Source organism: Arachis stenosperma, chromosome 2 (assembly GCF_014773155.1).
Source record: "Arachis stenosperma cultivar V10309 chromosome 2, arast.V10309.gnm1.PFL2, whole genome shotgun sequence".
Lineage (NCBI taxonomy): Eukaryota > Viridiplantae > Streptophyta > Magnoliopsida > Fabales > Fabaceae > Arachis > Arachis stenosperma.
The window spans coordinates 7,034,309-7,060,419 of record NC_080378.1 but is presented as its reverse complement, the minus strand read 5'-3'; the positions used below and the strand labels follow the sequence as shown (position 1 = coordinate 7,060,419).

At 27.4% G+C, this 26,111-nt stretch overlaps 2 protein-coding genes across 2 annotated transcripts; both read left to right on the top strand.

The window, feature by feature from the left end:
- The first annotated feature begins 4,432 nt into the window (after positions 1 to 4,432).
- Positions 4,433 to 9,337, top strand: LOC130963728 (protein DMR6-LIKE OXYGENASE 1-like). Its single transcript, XM_057889831.1, has 4 exons — positions 4,433 to 4,755; positions 5,558 to 5,805; positions 7,176 to 7,497; positions 9,055 to 9,337. Exons 1-4 carry the CDS (start codon positions 4,513 to 4,515, stop codon positions 9,298 to 9,300), a joined length of 1,059 nt encoding a protein of 352 aa, XP_057745814.1. The 5' UTR covers positions 4,433 to 4,512; the 3' UTR covers positions 9,301 to 9,337.
- Positions 9,338 to 12,706: 3,369 nt separating this feature from the next.
- LOC130963703 (cathecol O-methyltransferase 1-like) lies at positions 12,707 to 16,844 on the top strand. Its single transcript, XM_057889804.1, has 5 exons — positions 12,707 to 13,085; positions 13,941 to 14,103; positions 15,357 to 15,667; positions 15,826 to 15,893; positions 16,407 to 16,844. Exons 1-5 carry the CDS (start codon positions 12,764 to 12,766, stop codon positions 16,701 to 16,703), a joined length of 1,161 nt encoding a protein of 386 aa, XP_057745787.1. The 5' UTR covers positions 12,707 to 12,763; the 3' UTR covers positions 16,704 to 16,844.
- Positions 16,845 to 26,111: the final 9,267 nt, after the last annotated feature.

The following is a 26,111-nucleotide window of genomic DNA, read 5'->3' as shown; positions in this document are numbered from 1 at the left end:
ATATATATATATATATATATATGTTGCTATGCTCGGACCGGTTATCTTCGCAACTGGCTTTTGAGTTTTGATATTCCCGTTTTTGACACTCTTTTGTATATATATAATCTCGCGCTGGTTTATCCTTGTTCGTTACGTTATCGATCAGAGTGTTACGCGTTTTGAGTTACGATTTTTGTTTACCCTTTTTACTTAAGAAGGCTCCTAGTTATAATCATTTCTCACAATACTATTTGTACTAAATTTTTATTTTAGTCATCGTAATACCTTGTTATTTCTAAATTATGACTTAAGCATAAGACTCTATATATCAGGGTGTTACAAAACTCACACTGTACTCTTCAAGCAAAAATTGGACAAATATTTTAATGTACTCTACCAAAATATTAACTCTAAAATCTATATTCAAAAATACATAAAAGTACAATAATATTTTTTTCAATGTTCACAAAATAATCATCTATTGCTATATATTGTTTTGAAATAACATATTCACCGCAAGTCTATCTGAAACATTCATTTTTAATGTTTATAGCGGACTATACTATTTGTAATCTCTTATTTAAGATGTGGAAAAATAATTTTGTAGTTATCGACTAATATAACCGCTGCTAAATCAAATATTGTGACTATTTGTGGTAGTGTATCAAATAATAAAAATGTTAAACAAATTAATAGTTTTTATGAAATAATAATTGTCAATTAGATGATAATGTGTAATATATTAAGTGAAGGATTTATGAAATAATATATAGGAAGAAGGCAAGACGCAAAACCAACACAAAAGGTGACAAAGGCATGTGAGGTCATCCATTATTAATTTGTGTGCCAGGATTTATGGTTTACTATTCATTTCTGAAAAATAAAATAAAAAAGAAAAAAAAATCACAAACTGCCTCGAAAGTTGTGAAAAGCCTTTCCGTGTTTCTTTTAATAAGCCTACATTAATTGAATTATTGAAGTGCTATTTTAATTTGTATACATACATTTGTATAAAAAATCGTTTTAGATTTTATTAATAATCAATTCAAAATAATTAAAATTTCATTTTTAGTTATATGAAAGTATTTATCTCCGTCCTTTAATTAATATCATATATAATTAAGCCAAAGATGCAATAGCTGTATTTAGTGGAGGGTTATTTAGGGCTAATTTGGATAAATTTTTTGTAAAAATAGCTTAAAATACAAGAATTTTTATTAATAGTAATTTATAAATAAATTATTTTGTATTTGAAAAGTTATTATGGAAGTACTTATTTTAAAATTGTAGATTTGAATCCTCTAAAATTTGAATTTCACTTTAAAGAGTAAAATGTGATACTGTGATCTTCTATCTTTAAATAGTTTCTCTTTCATATTTATTCTTGATCTCACTTATGAAATCAATGGTGAGAGATTATATTTTATTCTCTAAAGTAAAATTCAAACTTTAGAAGATCCAAATCTTAAAATGTATATAAATAGAAGTAATAAAATAGCTTTTAAAAAGAAAAAAAGTCAAATTTTTTAACTTTTTTAAAAACTCTAAAACAACTTTTTAAAAAATTAAAAACATATCTAAAAAATTGTACTAAACATTATTAATGTGATTTTTTATAAATCAAAAACAAAAAAAAAATCTTTTGAAAATTTTTAAATAGACCATTAGTCATTTAATAATCTTCTTTATAATAATACAGTGATGTAATACGTATAAGTTATTTTGTAATTAAATTCAATTAAATTGGTATAAGTTTAATAAAAAATACGTATATATATCACCACTTTTTCGACTACAAGATTTATATCTAGTTGAGAAAAATTTTTAAAAATCTCTAAAATATATTTTATTTATGACAATTTATAAAATTTTTTCTAATAATTAATTGAATTAAAATTTAAACTCTCACTCAAAAAAAATATTCTTCTTCTGAATTTTCAAAAAACTGAGAGATTGAGGTAGAGAGAAGAGAATGGCGATAAAACCCTAAGCTCTTTACTGTCGGTGTAGCTATCGTTGCAGTCGTCGTTTTTGCCGCTGTTGCTGCCATAGTTGTCGCAAGATGCTTTTCAATCGAGCCACCTCTTCTATCAACATTGTGGTTTTAGATTTATTTATTCTGTAGTCATTATTGTTGCTACAATTTTCACCGTCGTATCTATTTTTTTGTCTATTTTTTTCGTTCTTTCTCTAATTATTATCAGCGAATTTACCATCGAAAAATGAAATTCATCGCTATTGATTTGTCTTGATGAATTTAATGCTTAATTCACTAGTAAATTTGTCGCTAATATTCGATGTTAAATTCGATGAAAAATCTGACGGTATTTAATATTTTTTTTGTAATGATTCCTTTATAAAGAAAAACATTTTCTTAATTGACACTCCTTTTTAAGGAATTGAAATTACATTTTGTATATCTTTTTAAATTTTTAATTTTAATGTTTTTAACTCTTCCTTTTATGGATAAAAGATGGATACAATATATTTCATACATTTAAATTAGGCATAAGATAACTACTCAAATAAAAATGACAAAAATATTTTTTTATAAAAATATTTTATTTAAAAATATGATTTATTTATTTAGTCACACTTTAAACAAAGACAATATTTTTATAATATATTAAAATCTAATTATACAATGCATGTCTAAAAATTAAAAGAAAATATTTTTATATAAAAATAATTATAAAATTTTCTAGTAGTATCCATCTAGGCATAATAATAACCTGCCCAGTGGTGGAGCTTAGTTCAGACAAGGGGGGCACGACCCCCCAAACTTTTTATAAAAAAATTAGTAGTACTTTTTCAAAAGATAAAAAATAATTCAATTGGTTTAAATACTTTACTATGACTTAAAGTACCCAATAAATTTAATAAGCAACACTCTTTCTACTTTTAAATTTAAATATAAAAAATTAGATATTTTTATTTATTTAATTTAATATTATTTTATATTTTACTATTTATTTAATTTAATTTTTTATATGATAAAAAATAATTGAATATTCAATAAGTATTAATATTATTGTATTTGTATAAATTGATAAAAAAATTCAATAAATATTATAAATTTTAATATTTGTTCTTCTAACTTCTTTTTTACATATTCTACAAGATATATATTCAAATTTTATTATAAAATAATAATAAAAAATTAAAGAATTGATGATTTTTTTAAGAGGAAGACTAATATTTAAGAAGGAGAACATATAATTTTTACAATATCAACACATGTAGATAGTTTTTCTACTTTAATGAATCGCGAAAAAAAGTGAGATACAACTTTTAAAAGTTCAAAAAGTTACATCTGATAAGTTTGACCTTAATTTTTTGGAACGATACCCTAAAAAATGACTTTAAATTTGGCAATATCACCAAAACCAGAGAAATGAAATTAGACAAACTTATCTTAAATGGAGTTCATATCAAAAATATTTTGACAATTATCTTCTATGTAACCCCCAAAATTTTATTTCAAGTTCTGCGACTGAACCTGCCCAAATTAACTCAAACGACAAAGGGCATTATGAAAAGCCTATTACCATTAATGTAAATACGTAATCGAACATTTGGATTAGACGAAGAAAATTTTGTATTGTATAATTAGATAATTAGATTCAATTGGGTACAAATGTTGACTAATTACGTTAACTTTTTTATGCATAAATTAAAATATTGAGTTATTAACTTTTTTATGCATAAATCAAAATCGCCACTAAACTCATAAACCCATTACAATCAGTCGGAAATGTTATAGTGTAAATAGCTATTATATAAAAATTTTAAAAATAGTAACATGCTACATATTAAAATACATTTTCTATTTTATTGGTTATCGTAGCCATTCACTTTTTATTTATTTATTTCTTATTTAAAAAAAATTAAACTTAGAAGCGAAACATCAATTGATTAAACATTTAGTAAAAGAAGAAAGTTAAAAACTTTATTTGATGTTAAATTTAAGAATAAATATTCAAATTGGTTGCAGATGAATTTCAGATAAAATATTTTGTTCTCTAACAAAACTTTACTATATATATTCTAAAAGTTATAATAAATTTTATTTTAAAACAACTAGGTACAAATAAATTATTTCCATTTAAAACAATGAAAAGACGGATCTGTTTCATGGAATAATTATAAAAAATCTATAAAAAGAAAGTAAAAATTTATTTGAAAATAAAGTGTTCACTCTAAATTTTTTTAGAAACAAATTTAAATATTTATTATAAGATGATATATATATAGCAATATATATTACGTCATGGTGATAGCAATGAATGAAGTCATGGTTACAACGTAAGCCTATTGAGATTAACAATGAAATGAATGAATGCCACTGCACCATATGCTACCTTATAATAATTTGCTTCCTTGTCCATATATAAATTTAAGAACCATATTCTTCATCATTCAAAATTCATTCAACACAAAGCACAAGCAAGAACTCCATCACATAAGAGATATTTTTCTTTTGTTGATACAACGTTCAATTTGATTATAAATTTTTCTTCTTCAAATTAAATGGCAAACACCAAGCCATTACTCTTAGCTGACCAAGTCACAAACATGAAACATGTTCCTTTGAATTTCATTAGGCCCCTTAATGACCGTCCTAATCTTCAAAACCTTCAATCCTCCAATGATAACAATGAATCCATCCCCATCATTGATCTTCAAGGTTTAGATGAAGATAATGATGCCTCCAACCGTTCTCAAACCATCCACAACGTTGGCCAAGCTTGTCAAGATTATGGCTTCTTCCAAGTAAAACTCATATCAAATCCTTTTATTTTAACTTTGTTTATGTTAAATTTAATTACTCCATCGGTTCTTATAATTTCACTAAATTTTCAATTAAGTCTTTATATTTTTTTTAATGGAGTCCTCATATTATATTAGATTTTATCATTAAGTCCCTGCCGTGATAAAATATTAGAATTAACGGAATATTCTGTTAAATAAAATGAATCTGTCTAACACTTGACTAAATATTTTCTACAGTTTAACAGAATATTATGTTAATTTCAACATTTTTGTTACGGTAGGGACTTAGTTACAAAATTTGATATGGTATAGAAATCCAATTAAAAAAATATATAAAAGCTTAATTGAAAATTTAATTAAATTATAAGGACTAATAGAATAATTAAATCTTTATGCTATTATTCAATTCTATTATTATATTGTTAGAAGATTTTTTCAATATTTTTTAACATTTTTCTTATTTGTGTTTACGTGTCAACTTAGCCAAGATACACTAATTGTGTTTTTGTTTCATATTTTCTTTATTTTTTTTCTTTCTCTAAATCTTTTTAGTTATGCTAGTTCTGATTCTATATCAGAGAGTTACTTAATTTAGAAATTCACATGGATAGAAAAAAGAAAAATTACATACCCAAATAATTATGTCTTTAATGATATATAAAATTTAGTAGCCGCCATTATTATTGTCATATACTTATTATATATGATATATCATTAGTTTCATAGGTGTTGTATATATTTAATCTTTGATTAATGAATATTATTTCTTTTTATGCTTTTTTTTCTTTCTCTTCTTCTTAAGATTTTGAATCATGGGGTTCCGGAGGATGTTGTTGGGAAGATGATGAAAGTGGCAAAGGCATTCTTTGATTTGCCAGCGAGTGAGAGGATGAAGAATTATTCAGATGATCCTTCAAAAACAATGAGACTCTCAACAAGTTTTAATGTTAAGACTGAGAAAGTTGCAAATTGGAGAGATTTTTTGAGGCTCCATTGCCACCCTCTTGAAGATTACATTCAAGAATGGCCTACCAACCCTCCTTCTTTCAGGTTCTAAAGCAAAAAAAGATAACTTATTTTATTGATAATTCATATAATAGTTTATTAAAATAAAGTATGGTGGAAACTCATGTGCAGTCGACTTCACGTGAAGTTGATAGTTGAGAGCCGTTAGATGATTTGACTGATTTGACTAAATTTTCATCTAACGACTCTCGACTATCAACTTCACATAAAGTCGATTGCACATGAGTTTCCATCATAAAGTATATATATAGTTACAATAACTTTACATATATGTTTAAAAAAGAACATTGTTTTATTTAACCATCACTTAACTCAAAATTTTGTTTGTTAGTAATTATTATAGTAATAGTAATATTATGTGTATGTATGCATTTTCTACCCACATCAATCTTATAAATTGTCATTTTTTTTGGGAGGGGGCTTGTCCCTCAAGTAATGTACTCATTTTTTTAAATTCTTATGTACATTATATGAAAAAATAATTTTTTTCATCAAATTAATTTTATCACTACAAAAATAATTAAAGGAGAGAAATGAAATATTATAAAAATAAATAAATAATTATCAATTAATATATAATAAAAATTATATACACCTCACATAGTTGAAAAATAAAAAAAAATGTTAGAAAGAAGCACAGAAAAAAAGTAATTGAAGAGTTTGAATTTTGGAATAATGAGTATATGAATGATTCTCATGAATAAATAAAACAAACCTAATAAATTTATTAATTTTTCTAGTTTTAAAGAGCTATAATTAAGAAAAACAAAATACTTGCGCGTAAGAAAATAATATTTATATATCAACTTGGATATTTCATTTTAATTTTATACACTTATTCTAGATTTAATTATCTTGTTAGTCTTTATAATTTCACTAATTTTTTTAATTAAACCCTTGTAGTTTAGAAGATTGTAATTGAATTCTGATCTTATATTAGATAAAAATCTGTGATTGGATTCTTAATAATAATTATTTTTCAGAAAAAAAATATTTATTTTAAAACATTTGTTTAGCTTTTAGAATAGTTTATGATTCATCTTACATTAAATACAAAAATAAATATTTTAAAAATAATTTATATATTTTTTCTTTAATATAAAAATTCAATTACAAATTTTTAAATTATAAAAACTTAATAAAAATATAAAAACCAAGAGAATAGTTAAACCTTTATTCTATTATTGGTTGTCTTTTAACATTTTTTTCCATCTTTATTAGATTGAAGGCTGAAGATGTTCTCTAAAATAAAAATACAAACAATAGAAGAAATTTTTTATCTTTAATTATCTTCAGAAGTAAACTTGTTTAATTTCTGTATTTCTATTTCAGAGACAGTATCCAAACAAAATATTTGAATAATAAATTATTTGAATGTGTAACATTTATTACAGAGAAGATGTTGGTGAGTATAGCAAACACATGAGGAAATTATCATTGAAATTACTTGAAGCTATATCTGAAAGCTTAGAATTGGAGAAAGATTACATGGAAAAAGCACTTGGAAAACATGGACAACACATGGCAATAAACTACTATCCTCCATGTCCAGAGCCAGATCTAACATATGGTTTGCCAGCACATGCTGACCCAAATGCCATAACCATTTTGCTCCAAAATCATGTCCCTGGCTTGCAAGTTCTCAAGGATGGTCATTGGGTCACAGTCAAACATGTCCCTAACACATTCATTGTCAATATTGGTGACCAAATTCAGGTTCATATTTCTAAACTTTTCACTCAAGTCTTCAATTCCTATAGCTACCCTTTTGTGTGTTTGTCCAAATACAACTTTTTGATTCCATGAATTTTATAGTGCAAAGAATTTGATGCTTAATATTTAATAAATAAGTTTGGCAACTTCACCTACTCATTGAATTAGTGGGTGTTAAGTCTATTATAGAAAACTATCTAAAAATGGGTCCAAAATGAGTTCATTGAATTATGAGTTATTATTAAATTCTTATGTTATTTTTATAAAAAAAATGTTATTTGTACACTAAAATTAGCTACTAAAATCAGCCACCAATGTATTTCTGTATAAATATACGTATGTTTTAATTTATTTTCAATATGTTTTTATATTCTAGCATGTATTTTATACTCGTGGCTGACTTTAGTGGCTGATTTTGATGTACACGTAGTATGACTCTATTTTTATTTGTTATCTTATCTTTCTTTTGTTACGCTTATCTTTTTCTAAGTTAGTTATGCTTATCTTTCTCTAACAGAATCATCTAGATATTTTGGTTGTTTTATCTTATTTTAAAATTTAAAATCAGTTTAGTAATTAGTATAAATAGGTAACATTGTTCTCTCATATATAACAACTATCTTTTTCTAAAAATAAAATAAGAATTTAATAGTTATGAAAATACTTTTTACACAGAAGGTATTGTATTTTTCGTTAACTTGAAATAGTTTAAAATTATCTTATTTTGCATTAATTTTTTTATTTGGTATTTTTTAATTATTATTAAAATAATTTTAAATATAATAAATATATAATTATAAATATTACATTATAAAATTATTGATGTTAAATTAAATAAAATAACTTTATGTTATTATTTACCTAATATTACTATTTTCTTAAAGGATGTGACGTATATAATTAAAGTGTGGTTATAAATGGATAGTTATGACCACTTTGATGCCTCAACTATATTTCTTACATTTTGAAATATAATTAATATTATGATAGTTATGGAAAATAATTTTAAATGTTAATTTTGACATTTTTTACAACTATTACATGAATAATCACCAATACTACCTATTTTGAGTATAGACTACAGAATTGTCAAATTGTATGTGAATCCGAAAACGTTTTGTGGATTATACAAAAAAAATTTAGCAATGTGTGGGAAAAAATGATTCTTAATTTTTGATACCTCATATAGAACTAAAAATAATATTTTTAATACACTGCCTATGGAAAAGAAAATTACATAAACTTTCAATCTTATATTCCTATGCTTAAAGAAATAAAATGATGTATTTAATTATAATTTACCCAAAATTTTTATATTGTATGTATATATTCATTTCAAATATATAGAAGATATAAAGAAAAATGAGATGATATATATATATATATATATATTAGAAAATTTTAAAATATCATTATCATATAAAAAATTAAACAAAACTTCCTTATTATGGCATAATGTGTTAGATGAGATCAAATATCATACAAAGCAACATTCCTTATTTATATAGATTTTTTTACAATAATTCATAAATATGAATTAATTTTGCATAATTTTTTTAGGTGATTAGTAATGATAAATACAAGAGTGTGTTGCATAGAGCACTGGTAAACTGTGAAAAAGAAAGAATGTCCATTCCAACATTTTATTGTCCATCACCTGAAGCTTTGGTGGGCCCAGCACCTCAACTCATAGACCAACATAATAATCCTCCCAAGTACACAAATTTCACATATGCTGAATATTATCACAAGTTCTGGAACAGGGGACTTTCAAAGGAGACATGTGTGGATTTGTTCAAGCTTTAATTAAACTAGCTGCCTCGTAGTTAACACCTAATTCAGATGGTAAATTAGCATGTCTTTTAGTATGTTGCATTTAAGTTTGAATTTTGACAATGCTAAATGATGGATAAGAAGTTTTAAAATATTAGGTGTGTGAATAAGTAGTGGGTTTGAATTTGTGACTTAATGTCTATAATTAAAACTGGTCTAATTTAACCAAAAAAAAACAAAAAAAACAAAAAGCTATCTGTAAATAAAATAAATGGTTAAGTACGATTTTGGCTTTTAAGATATAGGTCGAAAATTTTTTTTGTCTGAAATTTTTTTTATATACAAAATTGTTTCTAAAGTTTAACTTGATTTTAAAATCGTCTTCACCTTAGAAACCAAAATTGTATGGAAATAACAACGACAACGGATGCAGAGGTGGATCGTGGACAATTTCTTCTTCTTCTCTTTCCCTTTCTTCTTCTTCCCTTCCTCTTTTGCGAGAGCAGAAATACTTATTTTCTCGTATTTTTTCTTTTTTATTTTTTTTATGGATAATTTAATCCAAAATTTTAATATTTAAGTAAAAATGACGATTTTAAAACTTAATTTTAAACCTTATGAACGATTTTGCATACAAAAAAAATTAGAAACAAAAAATTTTTCTAATTATACTTTAGAGACCAAAATTATACTTAACCACAAAATAAACTAACAAGGTAGTGAAAAAGGATTCTTTATTAGTTTCCAATGAAATGTAGTTGATTTATAATCTCTTCATATGTTTGTTAATGAAAATTTATTCATCTTATACATGGCATGTATTATAGACTATTAATAAATATGATGATTTCTCTATATTTTTATTTCTGTTGGTTACATTATGGATATGATATTTAATAACACTAGTTCAACATTTGCCATTTATTATTAATTATTGGGTCTTAATAATAAAAAATAAAAAATATTTTTGTGGACATGACTAACGCAACTAAATATGTGTATGTGTCGTTTTGTTTGATTTTGTTCTTTTTCCATACTTTTAATTTTTTAAATGAATTTAAAAATAATATATATTATTTAAAAATATAAATTTGTTTTTGTAATTAAAAGAGAAATAAAAATATTAAAATAAGTTACTTTGTATTTTGATATAAAAAATATTGTTCTAATTTATATAAAAAAAAATACCTACTTTCTGTTTTATGGGCAATGGTAGTTTCTTCACTTTTTGGATTAATGTGAACTCCGGCCCTAAATATATGGGCCTAATTTGGGCCATAATTGATCCATCTATATGTAAGGTTTCTATCCATGTTCCAATTCTTTTGATTCGTGCATAACACCAACAAAAAAAAAAGGCAAAAAACATTGTATTGGGTGAAAGAAATAAAGATTTCAGAAATTTTGTCTAGTGTTCTTGATGATTTGATAAAATTAAGTAGTAATTACCTGCCTACTAATTGGTTTAAGCTTTTTTTTTTCCTTTAAAAGAAAAGCTCAACATATAAAGTGGAATAAAGAGGACAGCAAAAAAAAAAAAAAACAAACAAAAGAAAAAAAAACAAAAAATCAAACGAACAATAATAAATATTCTTTTGTCATCTTCGGCAGAAAATTTTTTTTGTTGACTAAATGCATAAATAATTGAGAAACATAAATTTATTGCATTAAATAAAATTGACATGAAAAATAGGTTGAGCACTTGATTTTTTATGTTTATCTTTTGTGCCACTGTGATAATAAGATGTTTGAGAATTCCTTTTATTTTTTCCCTAACATGAAAATCCTATTTTATACACGTATCTTAATTGAGATAAATATTACACTTATGTGAAAAAATAATAATATTTTCTAGTTACTATTATTGAGATAAATGACTTAGAATATATATTTTTTGACTAATAAGGTGTCTCCTATAATCGAAATAAAATCCATCGAGTATTAACTAGTGGAATTTCTCGATTAAAAATTAAGCAGATATAATTCTAATCGATTATTACAGAATAAAATACAAATTAAAATCTAAATCTGCCACGATTAAATAAATAAAATCAAATCCTAAACCTAAATTTGAATAGCAAAATTATTTGATCTTTATCAATAAGAACTCCTGTATAAAAATTTTTTATTTTTAAAAATGAAATATAGTCTACACACAACTCCACTTATATTTATACAAAAAATTCATTTTTGTTTAAAAATATATAGAAGTACTAAATAAAAATCCAACTCTAAGTTATTTGATTATATAAAGCCTCTGGTTTCTATGAATAATCTTTTTTGAAACTAGTTTTACTTGTATCTAATATCTATGTTTCATCATTATTGGGCTTGATAATTGAATTCATCTTAATTTTTTTAGCTAGCTTTCGGTTGTCTAACGGTATCTCCCATTTCGACAGATTAATAATTAATTTTTTATGAATTTAAATTTTATTTAATAGTCTGTCGTTAACTAATAAATTATTATCTGCAGAAAGCAAAATTCTAAATTTCAATACTTTCCTTAACTGACTATTCCAGATTAGTTATTGCTTTACCTAGCTACCATGTCGTTTTTCTAATACATATATATCATCATATACGGTGCCGGCCCGGTTTAGCAGCCACATTTTATTACCTTAGAAATTAGAATAATGCATAATAGATGGTACGTATGAAAGCTACTTCACAAGTCTTGTATCAAAATATTTCAATATTCTTGTGAGCAATGGTAAACAATCCAAAACTTGAATCATTCATAAATTATAAGGAGGTGAATTCTAGTATAATTAAGTTATGGTAATTATGTAAGTATTATTAAAATTAAAGTAATATTTTTTTTAAAATAATTTTTAAAAAATATTGTTTAATAATAAAAAATATTATTTTAAAATACTGTAATCACTATTAATTATCGTAATATAGTCATATTAGAAGGACTTTTATAATAAAAAATATCTGTAAAAGAATATAATGGTAATATAAATCTTTTTCCATATATAACATATGGAAAATAATCAAAATATCTACATCTTGTTATGAAAAAAGAAACTTATTTGTTTAACTATTTTTAGTGCCTCAAACTAATAAGTGTGTTTGACTATTTATTAACTCATGCATAAGATTACTTTTCTACATGTTGGTGTTTTAAAATTGTTTGGTGAATAAAGAATTGCCCTACCTAATCTTGAAGTCATGTTTCGCTACATTATTATTTGTTTTTCTTGCCACGAGGATTGACTATGTAATATGACGATTTTTCTAATGGACATTTAAATGCTATCACTTCTTTATTTGACTAATAATGTGATTATGCTGACTAGTAATAATAAAAGCAAAATTTGCTAATGAAGACAAAATAAATCAGGTAATTAAAATTTATTTGATACAAATCCTCCATTATATATATATATAACACACAATTCATGAATCAATTATTATTCAATTGTAATATATAGATCATCTTTATATTCTATATATCTAGGAATAACCCATTGCTATATCTATCATTTTTATGGCTCCATCATTAGAGAGCAATAAAAATGTTGTTATTGATGATGAATCCAATAAGAATGTTCTTAAAGAAGAAGAAGAAGATGGAATGCTTTTTGCAATGGACTTGGGGGTTTTAGTGGCGTTTCCAATGGCTGTTAAGACTGCATTTGAGCTTGGAATCTTCGACATAATAGCCAAAGGTGGTGAACATGCAAAGCTCTCATCTGAAGACATTGCATCAAAGATTGGTAGCACAAACCCCAATGCACCATCAATGGTGGATCGTCTTCTTAGGCTACTTGCAAGTCATTCTTTGTTGTCTTGTTCATCACTTCCTCAAGGTATATACACGAATTTATATATTTATTTTACTCTCATTTCACTGTACTGCCATCCGCTTTTTGTGGCGGTTTTTTATTTTTATTTTGTGGTGGTTTTGAATTGCCGCTTAATGATTTAGTGGTGCTTGCTGAAACGCTATTCTTTAAGTGTCAGAAAATAATTTTGCAATAATTTTTAACGACTGTTAAAATTATCGTCACTACAAAAAATTTGATTTATAATACTTTATAACTGCTGCTATATGCCGGAATTAGTATAATACTTGTCTATTATATTTGTTTCGTATTATGATAAAAATTACATAATACTTTTTATTATGTATTTATTAAGAGTTAAGACTGTTAACCATGTTAACTTAATTTGTCTAAATCCATAGTTTAATTAAATAAAATAATTAACTAAATTCAATTCTTTAAAAGAATTAAAAAGAGGAAAGATATCTTCATGCAAAAGTAAATAGGTTATTAGTATATATGTATGTATGATATTTTTTAAAAAAAACACTAATTCTACTTTTTTTTGTCCAAATATAATTAACCAGTTTAAATAAATTTTATAACATCAAATATAAGTTAAACAATTAATTAAACTATTTTTTAATTAAAACTAAAATATTAAAAAACACATAAGATATAAACATAAAAGGATTATTAACAAACTAGATATGTTTAGTTAATCCCAGAAGTTAAACTGTCTAGACCAATAAACTTAAATGTGCTTAATTTTTTTTTATAAAGAATCAATAGAATAAAAAGAAAAGGAGCTGGTCCCACGAATTTGATAAAAAAATACCCTAACTTTAATTTATATTATATTTACTCTTATTATTACCATATTTTATTTTCTGGATTCAGTCAACAAAGATGAAGATGATCAAGAACATAGGCTTATTGGATCTCCTCAGAAGACTGTGTATAGTCTTACAGCTGCTTCCAAATATTTTGTAACTGATGATGATGGTGTCAATTTTGGACACACTTTGAGCTTGATTCTGGACAAGGTTGTCTTGGAAAGCTGGTCAGTTTTACAAAAATAAATAAATGAAACGACTTTTATTATTATATACATACTATCATTTTCAACAAAGGGTAAGAGAGTAGTGCACGTTATTCCTTTATCATAAATCTTGTGGTTAGGAATATAATAATTTAAAATTATTTTATTTAATTTAATATTTAAAATTTTATACATAATATTTATAATGATATATTTATTATTTTTAATATTATTAAATTATATCAATAGTAATTAGAAAATAAAAAATAATATAAATAATAATTAATAAATACAAAATAAAGTAACTTTGACTGTTTTGATAGATTGATTTTCATTACCTTTTAAATAATTTTTTATTATAAATATTAGTATATTACTCGCTCTAGTATGTAAAAAATATGTTTAACCGCCTTTAATTCTAATTTTTTACATGTAAATTATATTAGTTTTCTTTAAAATTTTGTTTTAATCTTATTTTATTTTATTATATAAATATTTTTAGTCATCTTCTAATATTTCATCTAACTACATCCCTCTCCAAAAGTATAATAATGAATTATTAATAATTATATTCAATAAGTTGTTTTTAAGATTTCTTCTTTTTTTTCCCTCTTTTTGAATTTTTTTTTACATAAATAGAGATTTGAAATGTTATGAAAATTCTTATTTTCTCTTTGATCTATCTTTAAAATTTTTCCCTCACATTTTTCCTTTTTACTTCCAACACTAAAACTAAAGTCAAAATTACCTTATGAAATAAGAATCTTTTACATAATAGAAAATGAAAGAATATCTCTATATTCATAAAATAGGAAAAAACATACTCTTTGTTCCTAATATTTGTAATTTTTTTAAAAAATATTTCTAACATTTAATTTTATTCAATTTTATCTCTAACGTTTTTTATTTATTCAATTTGTTTTTAATTTGTTTTAAAACTATTCCTAAGCGTTTTTAATTTTGTCTCCAATATTTCAGATGAAATTAACATCTAAAAATAATTTATTTTGATAAAAACCGAAAACGTTAGAGATAAAATTGAATATAATTAAACGTTAGAGATATTTAAAAAAAAATTGCAAACGTTAAAGACAAAAAAAATATATTTTACTCTTATAAAACATTAAATAGTTGGGTGGAAATTTAAGTTGACTCGCCTATAAGATGTAGACGTGTGTTTTTCTTTGTTCTTTTCCCACTTTATTTATTTATTTTCAATTATTATGAATTTTTAAGTGACAATGATATTGAATGATTTTTGAATTGAATTAAAGGAGTGAACTGAAAGGAGCAATATTGGAAGGAGGTGTGCCATTTGTTAGGGCTAATGGGATGCATACATTTGAGTACCCAAGTGTGGATCCAAGGTTCAATGACGTTTTCAACAAAGCTATGATAAGCCACACAACCATAGTGATGAAGAGGGTTCTTGAGTCCTATGAAGGTTTCAATAACATTAACACTCTAATTGATGTTGGTGGTGGTCTTGGTATCAATCTCAAAATGATCACTTCCAAATATCCAAATATCAATGCTATTAACTTTGACTTGCCTCATGTAATTCAACATGCCCTCACCTATCCCGGTATATTATTATTATTATTATTATTATTATTATTATTATTATTAGATCTCATTGCCATTTTTATTTAATTATACAATCTAAAATGCATTATTTAAATTATGATTATATATTATTTTTATTCTTTTTTATTCTTTTATATATTTTTTTATATTTTGTAGGTGTGAAACATGTGGGAGGAGATATGTTTGAGAGTGTTCCTAATGGCGGAGATGCCATTTTCATGAAGGTGATATATATAATATTATTCCATTCCTTTTTTTTAAACTTTAGAAATGAGACTTAAATTTGAGATCTCTAGATAAGGATGAAAAGACTATACCATTTAAGTTATAGTTCGTTGACATAATATTATAATATTATTCAATTCTTTATGCTAAAATTATCTATCTAAATTATATTTATTATTTTATTATGATATATATCATTGCATTCATTTTTCAATATTTTATCTTTTATAGTGAAATATATGAAAAATATTAAATTAAATATTTTTGTAGCAATTAAAATATTTTTTATCATGTGGTAAAATACTAAAACCAATTACATTTATTATATTAATAAGATAAGTATTTTGTTTTATTATAATAATTTATTATTATAATATTTTATCTGACTTATTACTTTATATAACCCACAAAAAAATAAGGAGGGAAAAAGACAAAATTATATATTTTTGTCATATTTTATATATGGACAATTGGACATGATATGACTTTATTTTTGAAACCAAAAATTTCAGTGGATACTTCATGATTGGAGTGATGAACATTGCTTGAAGGTGTTGAAGAATTGCCATAAAGCCATTCCTGAAGATGGAAAAGTGATTGTTGTAGACACAATGGTTCCGGTTTTGCCGGAGAATAAAACCGCCGCTAAGGTTGCTTTCAAAGCTGACTTATTGATGATGACTCAAAACATTGGAGGAAAAGAGAGAACCAAACATGACTTCATTCATTTGGCCACTGCCTCTGGATTTTCTTCCATCAAATTTGTGTGCTCTGTCTCTGGATATTGGGTTATGGAGTTCTACAAGTAGAGACCATATGTATCTAGAGTCCTATATTATATTGGTGTGTGTCTCTAAATAAAAAAAATTAAGTAATTTAGATGTTTGGATACAGATAAAATAGAAAAGTTATACATAAATAAAATACTAGATAAATTATCTTAACGCAAAGTCGCTTTGTATTATTGTATATATTCCATTCTCCCCTGTATTAACATATTATTGCCCATACATATTTTTACTACCATACCACACATACACTAAAAATTAGTCATAAAATCAATTCTTGATATAAAATATATATTAACAATAAATTAAATTAAATATATATTTATATATAAATATATAATAACTTGATTGTTGGTATATAAATAATATTTTTGTATTTTTTATATTGTTTACAAAAAATTAATATACACAAAAATATCAAATTAAAATACTTGTTAGTGTATAGTTTTATAGTTTTAATATTAAGTGAGTAATAAATTAGACATATTAAATTTATTAATTAAAATTAGCATCTAACAACACTTCTCAACAATTCAATAAGATAAAATAATACATTTTTACTACGAGTCTGAGAAGAACAAACTATAATTTATTCCATCTTTTCAATTCTTTGTTAACTTTTAAAATATACTTTAATTGTCAAATTCTAACTTGTTACCATTATTGTAATCACTATAAGAATATAACCGATTAGCTACCACGAAAAGAGTCGTAAAATCATCGCTAATCTGACACAAAATATAATTTGTGACGGATTAGCTACTGCCTAACAACTAATGCTTTTTTCGCTAATTACAAGTCGCAGATCAGTGAGGCAAACACAACCGTCGCTAATTCATCGAAAAAATTTTTAGTTACCAAATAGATAGTCGCAAATCCATCACTAAAGTAAAAGCTAATTCTGTAAGATCCAGAATTTTCGAAAAATATTATTATGAGTTAATTTCAATTTATTTATTCATTAAAGACTTTATTTTTTAGAAATTATTTTATTAAAAGTAATTAAATTAACTTTTGATAATTAAATTAGAAATTTTACTTAATCTTATAATTATTAAACAATTTTCTATATTTAAATTATATAGCTTAACAGTTGTAAAAGAATAAGAATTTTATACGATTTAGTTAAATAATTGAGATTTTGAAATTTAATACTTTAATTTTTATAAACAAAAAAATTAATTATATTATTTTTAATTTTAAATTAAAATATATGATTAACTACCAATCAGTAAATTAATAATTAAATAATATTTTTCAATGTAATTTTAGTAGATTAAATTAGTTTTTTAATTGACACTATACTCTAATTTAATTAAAATTACCAAATTTCAATTTATCTAAAAATTTCAAATTTCACATTTGCCCCAAATTAAACCATAATCCTAAAATCAAGCACACTAACCCTAACCCCTTCTAACCTAACCCTAGCCGCCTATGTTCTCCTCTTCACCAAACATACGGCGGTGGTAGAGGAAAAAACAAAAGAAAGGAAGAAAGAATGGGAGACAGAGGAGAGGGGAGAGAGGAAGGGGATGTGCTGGCCCTGGTGGACCTCGCTGTCGCCGTCGTCGTCGCTGCGCCTTACCAATCGTTGCTGAGAAGGTTGAACAGAGGGGAGGGAAAGCTAGCGTCGAGAGAGGGAAGGGTCGCCGAGCCAGTGCCGTCGCATCAGCGATGTCGCGTCATCACGGCTGTGCCGCCATTGATGAGGAGAGAAGCGTCGGAGGGAGAGAAGGTCTGCGGTGGAGAAAGAGAGAGAGCGCTCGTGAGGGTGTCGGAGCTGCATTTTGCCGCCGTGCTGTGCGAAGCCACCGTCGTTGGCTCGAGCCTTGCCACCTTCGTCCTCGGCACGAGCCCTTGCCGTCGTCGATGGGGTCGAATTCTCTGTCGGTTTGAGCTAAGGGAGAGGAAATGCGTATAAAAGAGAGAACAGGGGGCTTCACGGGAGCTTTGCCACTGCCCAGCCACCGTCGCAGGGGGAACGTCCCGCCGCCACTGTGCTCCGTCGACGTCGAAATTGGAACATTCACCGGTAACTCTGCTTCTTCCTTACTTGAAATTTGTTCTGCTTCTATTCTGCTCCACTATTCTGATTATTGTTGGTGTCTCCTCTGCCTTAATCACTTGGAATGATGCTGCTGCCGCTAGGACGGATGTCCGGGTCAGATTTCTATTCTTCTGCTTCTAGGAGCCGACATCGGAGCTGTTCCTAATAATTATGGTCAGATACCTTTTTCAATTCTAGGTCATTTACATGTTTTACTATTTTTGCCATGCTTATTCTGATTCAATTTTTGAATATGTCGTTGTTTGGGTTTCTTGAAGTTGTTTCAGCTACTATAATTACAATTTGTAATAATGCGGTCGCTATAAGAGGCATTAGAGCTGTTGCTATTTTCGTGGGGTTAATGCTATCGCTGCTGCCATGAATTAAAAGGAAAGAAAACTGTCACGATAAGGTAGGGATTTGTTTTAAATTAAAAATGTTCTGGGCTTTGAATACCTGACAAGCTTAGTAGGTTAATGCAAATAGATGGATGCCTGTGATGTAAATGATTTTCTGTTGTGATTGAGAGGTTAGGTTTGTTGGTTATTGGTTGATTTTCTGAATTTATGATAAAATCGATTGAGTGGGCTCATTTTGGATTTTAGATAGAAATTGATAAAGAATGGTTTTGAAATTATGGATTTGAAATTGTTAAACTAAAAGGCTAATTTTTGTGGTGTTGAGGATTGAAAAGAGGGGACTCGTAATGGGTGGCAAATTCCAATTTTTAGGGGAGGTGCTGCCAGAATTTTTCTAAGAATTTTGAAGAAGTTTTGGTTGTAATTTCGAAAATGATTTTGATTTAAGTAACTTTAATAAAAGAAGTACGTTTTGAATATTTCTAAAAGATTATTAAAGAGAATTGGATTCTTATGATTTGGTTAACTTGTGGTTTTAAACTTATTTAATTTCTAATGATGAAACAAGATTTGATTAACTAGTAAAATACTTTAAAATATTAAATTGAGTATAAATTTAAGGGTTTGGGAATAGGAAGATGAGTTTAAGGTTTTTAATGAAATTGAACAAAACAGTTTAGAGGAAGAAAGTTATTTTAAGAAATATAATGAAAAATGTGTGGTATTGGTTTGGAAGCGAACTTAGTGAGTTGTTTGAGGGTTGTCCTTGAAATTGAGGTAGGATTTAGTGACAATTGGGTTGTTTGAGATTTGATGATGATTCTGGTTAATTATAGTGTTGTGGGGTGATGACTGTGATTGATGACGTTGGTTATGATATTGATGACAAGATTCGTGATGGATGAAACATGGTTGAGAATGATGTGGATATTGATAAATTATGATTGAAATATTCATATGGCTTATTTATTTGAATTATCTGAGATACGAGTTTCCCTGGATAAAGTACTGTGGCTTGCCACCATGTGTTCCAGGTTGAGACTCGATACTTTGTTGATTTATTTGTATAAGATTTATTATTATTAGTAATTATGTGATTATTATTACTTGGTGATGTTTGATATGATTCTTAATGAGTTAAAAATAATTTTTTGGTATTTTATTAAAGATTGAAATGCAATATCGAACTAAAGGCTCAATATTAAATAGTTAATAAGGAAAACAGGTAATGCCTTACTTTTGGTACGATCATGACGTATTGGGAGTTGGATCGTTACAAATTCTATAGAAGAAATAGACTAAACGGTAGTCGCTAATTAGCGACAAACTCTACTGCAACAGACTCATTGCTAAATGCAAGCTAACTTCGTAAACGAAATAGAATGCTTAATTGACGCTAATTAATTAGCAAGAAATTTTTTTGAACCTAACTCGTCGCAAGTTGTCCGCTAATATGATCGCAAATCTATCATATTTTGTAGCAAATCTATAGGTTTTCACTACTCACTTAGCATAGAACGAATGTGTTGAATATTAAAGTATTCTTCACTTGTAAGGAGTGAGATTTAGAATCTTGATCATCACCTAGATTAATACTTTGCCAACCGAAATTAAGAATGAGAAAAAGGTTCCTTGATAAATAGCCTGGGAAAGCAAATATATAAAAAGACCATAAAGTGATTGTATCCAAAGAGGCATATGTAATATGTTTCCAGGCTACACACAACTAAATGATGATCCACAATAGAACAATGTGCAAGTTTAACTTCTCTGCACGGTATTAAGAATGGTGTACTCTAGCTACTACTTGTATGATCAAGTTCCTCCACATGACACTAGTTATAAGAGATTTTCTGAAAGATCGAGCAAGAGCACATGGTGTGAAATTAAGGCGAGAGACATTGTTTAAGGCAGAAATTAGAACCAAATGAAGCAATACAAACCTTCAGCCAACTGGTGATCTGCACATAGAAAGATCATTATCTGCCTAAAAGGAACATAGCAAAAGATGGTCATGAACTATAAGTATAAGCAAAAAAATATACAATTAAAGATCCAGAGATGGAAGACCACCTCGCTTTGTCTCTGAATTGAAGGGGAAGACATGGAGAATTATCGAATTTGACTAGTAAGATCAAAATTCATCTCCAATTGCCATGACTCGATTAATTAAGTTCAGCTTCAAAATCAATACATCAATACATACATATATACAAACATATCTTAACCAACAAGCTAACTAATTAGTAGGACCAACCTTCACGGCCCGAGAAAGAATTGCCTTCTCGGTTGGAGATCCTAAAATTTGAGTTGCTGCGGCATGTGTGGAGTTGTGGAGGGCGACGACGTGCTGCTAACCTGTTGCTGCGTGAAGCTTTTCCGGGGAAGACGACGAAGACAGAGAGGTGACATGAGGAAGGGAGAGAAGAGGAAAGGGTTCCGAGATGCAAGCCAAAGCTAGTACTGTTTGGCAACGTTGATAGCGGAGCAACGAGAGGATGATAAGGGACGCTGAGTCTCTGGCTGGGTGTGGGTGTTAAAGTTGGTGAGTTCGAAGGAAATCGAAGGGAAGAACCTCACGAAGCTTGAAGCAGAGGAGGGTGTGTACAACTGTCACAACTCCATCACTCTTGCATTCTCTTGTTCTGATTGCAAAAATTGCCTTCAATGTTACATCATCAGCTATTTATAATAGTTTCAAAGCTAAGTCGCACAACTAACTATCTCACTTGCTAATAACTAACTACCTTGCTTACTAAAGAATTTGTCCACATCAGCACTTCCTAACTAATTACTGTTATGCATGACCAATTAGTTCAGGTAACACCCCCTCTCAAACCAGAATCAGTGACATTCACCATTCTGAGTTTGCTGCAACATTTCTGAAATAGGGTGGGAGCCAATGCCTTAGTTAACACATCAGCTGTTTGATTTGTTGTTGTGATTGGCAGCAACTTGATTACTTGTTCTTGCTATTTATCCCTCACCACATGACAATCCATATCTATATGCTTAGTTCTCTCATGAAACACTAGATTAGCCTCAATATGCAATGCTGATTGGCTGTCACAGTACACTGCAATCGGCTTGTCTTGCTTCACTTCCAAGTATTTTAGTATGTAGGTAATCCACTGTGCTTCCCTCGTAGCCATGGCAAGAGCTCTGTATTCTGCTTCACACGATGACACAGCCACTGTATTTTGCTTCTTACTTTTCCATGACACAATAGATGTTCCTATGAAGAAACAATAGCCCGATATAGATCTCCTAGTGTCTGCGCATGTACCCCAGTCGCTGTCCGAGAAACCAGTAGGCTCTAGATCTGTTTGAGATGAGAACATCAATCCCAATACTGGCTCATTCTTGAGATATCTGAGTACCCTTAAGGCTGCTTCAAAGTGCTTGTCAGTGGCACCGTCCAAAAACTGGCTTAGTTTTCCAACTGCATACCCTATATCTGGTCTTGTATTAGTTAGATATAACAATCTTCCAACTAGTCTTCTATACTCTGCTACTGAACTTAGAGGAGTTCCAGTACTTTTTGTCAGTTTGATGGTATAATCCATTGGAGTTGATGCTGCCTTACCCTCTATTAATCCGTAGTCCTTGAGGAGGTCGATGCAATACTTCCTTTGACAAACCGCAATCCCCCTCTTGCTGCGAACTACTTCTAAACCCAAGAAAAATTGTAACTCGCCAATGTCTTTGATTTTGAAGAGGTCATGTAGATGCTGTTTGAGGAAGGTAATATCATTCAAATCATCTCCAGCCAATATTAAATCATCTACATAGACTAAAATAGCGGTGAATCTGCCATTGGATGACTTGGTGAAGAGACTATAATCATGTCTTGATTGAGAGTATCCAGCATTGAGCAGAGTGGTGCACAGCTTGGTGTTCCATTATCTGCTGGCTTGTTTCAAGCCATAGAGGGAACAATCCAGTTTACAGACCAAGTCTGGGGAGGGCAGAGTGAGTCCTTGCGGTGGGCGCATATATACTTCCTCAGGTAAGTCACCATGCAAAAAAACTGTGTTGACGTCCAATTGATGGACGAACCAGCCCCTCACTACAGCAATAGACATGAGAATTCGGAATGTGTTCATCTTAACCACAGGATTATATGTCTCAAAATAATCTACCCCAGCAGTTTGGGTAAATCCCTGAGCAACCAGCCTGGCCTTGTGACGATCAACCAAACCATCAGACTTCAGTTTTAGTCTAAAGACCCATTTGTAACCCACAGCTTTCTTCCCATTAGGAAGTTTGGTAAGGATCCAAGTTCTATTTTTTCTTAGAGTAGTCAATTCAGAATTAATAGCCTCTTGCCAGCTAGGATCACAGATGGCCTCAACATAGCATTTCGCCTCTTTGTGTTTAGGTTGGGAAGTGTGTGTGGTAGATAAAATGGTAGAAGCATCAAGGGGAAGGAGGGAAAAGGGTGGACTGATCAAAAAATTTGCTGTTTGCTCATGTAGCATGTTTTCAAAATTTTCAAGGAAAAACCGATGAGATTCATGTGAGTTAAGACTTGAATTTGAGGAACAATTGTTGTATGAATTCACTGACATAGCAAACATGCAATGATAATCCTCTAAATATGCAAGACGCTTTCTATCTCTTGTGGATTTCTTAATAACCTGAGGTGTCTCGGATGCAGCACTAATGAATGGTGACTCATTCGACCTTACTGATGCAGGTAAGCATTCAGATGTGTCAAGCTTATGATGAAGCATTGGAACTAATGGATTATGTGATATTGATGAATGAGGATTAATGCTACTATAAAATTCAAGGAATGGATCATCAAATGTAAAATTGTGTAATGTGGATGGTGCATAATTTGTGGCAGTGTCACTTGTTTTTGAACTTTCAAATGAAAATAAAAATATATTCTCATAAAAGTATACATCTCTTGAGATTAATATATTTCTACTTGTTATATCATATAAAACATATCCCTTAACACCTTTCTTAATGCCCAAATGTACACATTTAACTGCCCTTTGTTCTAATTTAGATCTATGTGCTAATTTTGTTGAAACAAATCCTAAACATCCAAACACCTTAAGGTAAGATATGTCAGGTAGTTTTTCTTTTAAAATCTCATAGGGAGAATGATTTTTCAATAAGACACTGAAAATTTTGTTGATGATATGCACCGAATGCCTTGTTGTAAAATTCCAAAGTTTCTTTGGCATGTTAGAATGAAACATCATGACTCTAACAACTTCTAAGATATGTTGATGTTAGACTGATTTTCAACGCAGAAAGTATGGAAAGTATGGAGGAGATAATGTCAACGAGGGTTAGGTCATTTTGAGTTACTTTAACTTTTAAGCAATAACTTTTATTTATCTTTCTCTCTTTAAGAGGTGGCAATAATAACAAAAAAAATTACTACATAAATAATGGAACTTTTAACTTTTGATTTAAAATATTGAAAATGGCGCGTTTATACGTAATTTTTTATTTGAAATAATAAAAATGGTGCTTATACAGTTATACGTGCATTTTTTAATTTTAGAATGAATTTTTTTTAAATTAATATAACTTATTTTATTTTTTGAGTTACTATATTTTTTGTTTTTAAATTTTTTTTTTTAAAAATCTAAATTTTAAAAAATCTTTTATAAGATAGATAATATTTTTTTGATAAATACAAAAATATTTATATAAATGTCAATGATAGATATTATATTAAAATAGATAAACTAAAATAATTTGTATTCTTTTAGTTTATTAGTTTCTGAACTAATTTATGTAAATGATATGTTGATTTTGTATATTAATTTGTCAAAATTTTGACTAATAACTTAGATTTTGTGATTAAAATCTACTAGACTTTCTATAAATTTGACAGACTCCCAATTTTCTCACAAAAACAACAATAACATTTTCTCACAAAGACGACAATAACAAGACGACCCAATTTAGCAACCACATTTTATTACCTTAGAATAATGCATGATAGATGGTACGTATGAAAGCTACTTCACAAGTCTTGGATCAAAATATTTCAATATTCTTGTGAGCAATGGTAGACAATCCAAAACTTGAATCATTCATGAATTATAAGGAGGTGAATTATTCTAGTATAATTAAGTTATGGTAATTAAGTATTGTTAAAATTAAAGTAATATTTTTTTAAATAATTTTTTAAGAAATATTGTTTAATAATAAAAAATATTATTTTAAATTTAATAATATTTTTTAAAATACTGTAATCACTGCTAGTTATTGTAGTATAGTCATATTAGAAGCAAGGGTTATAAAAAATATCTATAAAAGAATATAATGGTAATATAAATCGTTTTCCAGATATGACATATGGAATAATCAAAATATCTACATCTTGTTATGAAAAAAAGTAACTTATTTGTTTAACTATTTTTAGTGCCTCAAACTAATAAGTGTGTTTAACTATTTATTAACTCATGCATAAGATTACTTTTCTACATGGTGTTTTAAAATTGTTTAATTTGGTGAATAAAGAATTGCCCTACCTAATCTTGAAGTCATCTTTCGCTACATTATTTGTTTTTCATGGCACGAGGATTGACTATGAAATATGACGATTTTTCTAATAGACATTTGAATGCTATCACTTCTTTATTTGGCTAATAATGTGATTATGCTGACTAGTAATTTTTTAATATCCGATTAATATATTATTAAAACAGCTAATTATTAAAAAAAAATACAAAGTTAAATGTAAGCAAAAACCTTTAAATAAAATTAATCAAAAATATTTAATAACAAAAAAATTAGTTAAAAATAATTTAAATTGATCTTATTTAATATTAATTAATTTTATTATAATTAATAATAAATATTAAAAAGACAAATTTAAACTGTTTAAATTAATTTTTTATTGTCTTAAGTAAAAGCAAATAAAGTAATTAAAATTTATTTGATACAAATCATCCATTATATATATATATATATATATATATATATATATATATATATATATATATAACCACACAAGCCATGAATCAAAACCAACATACATTATTA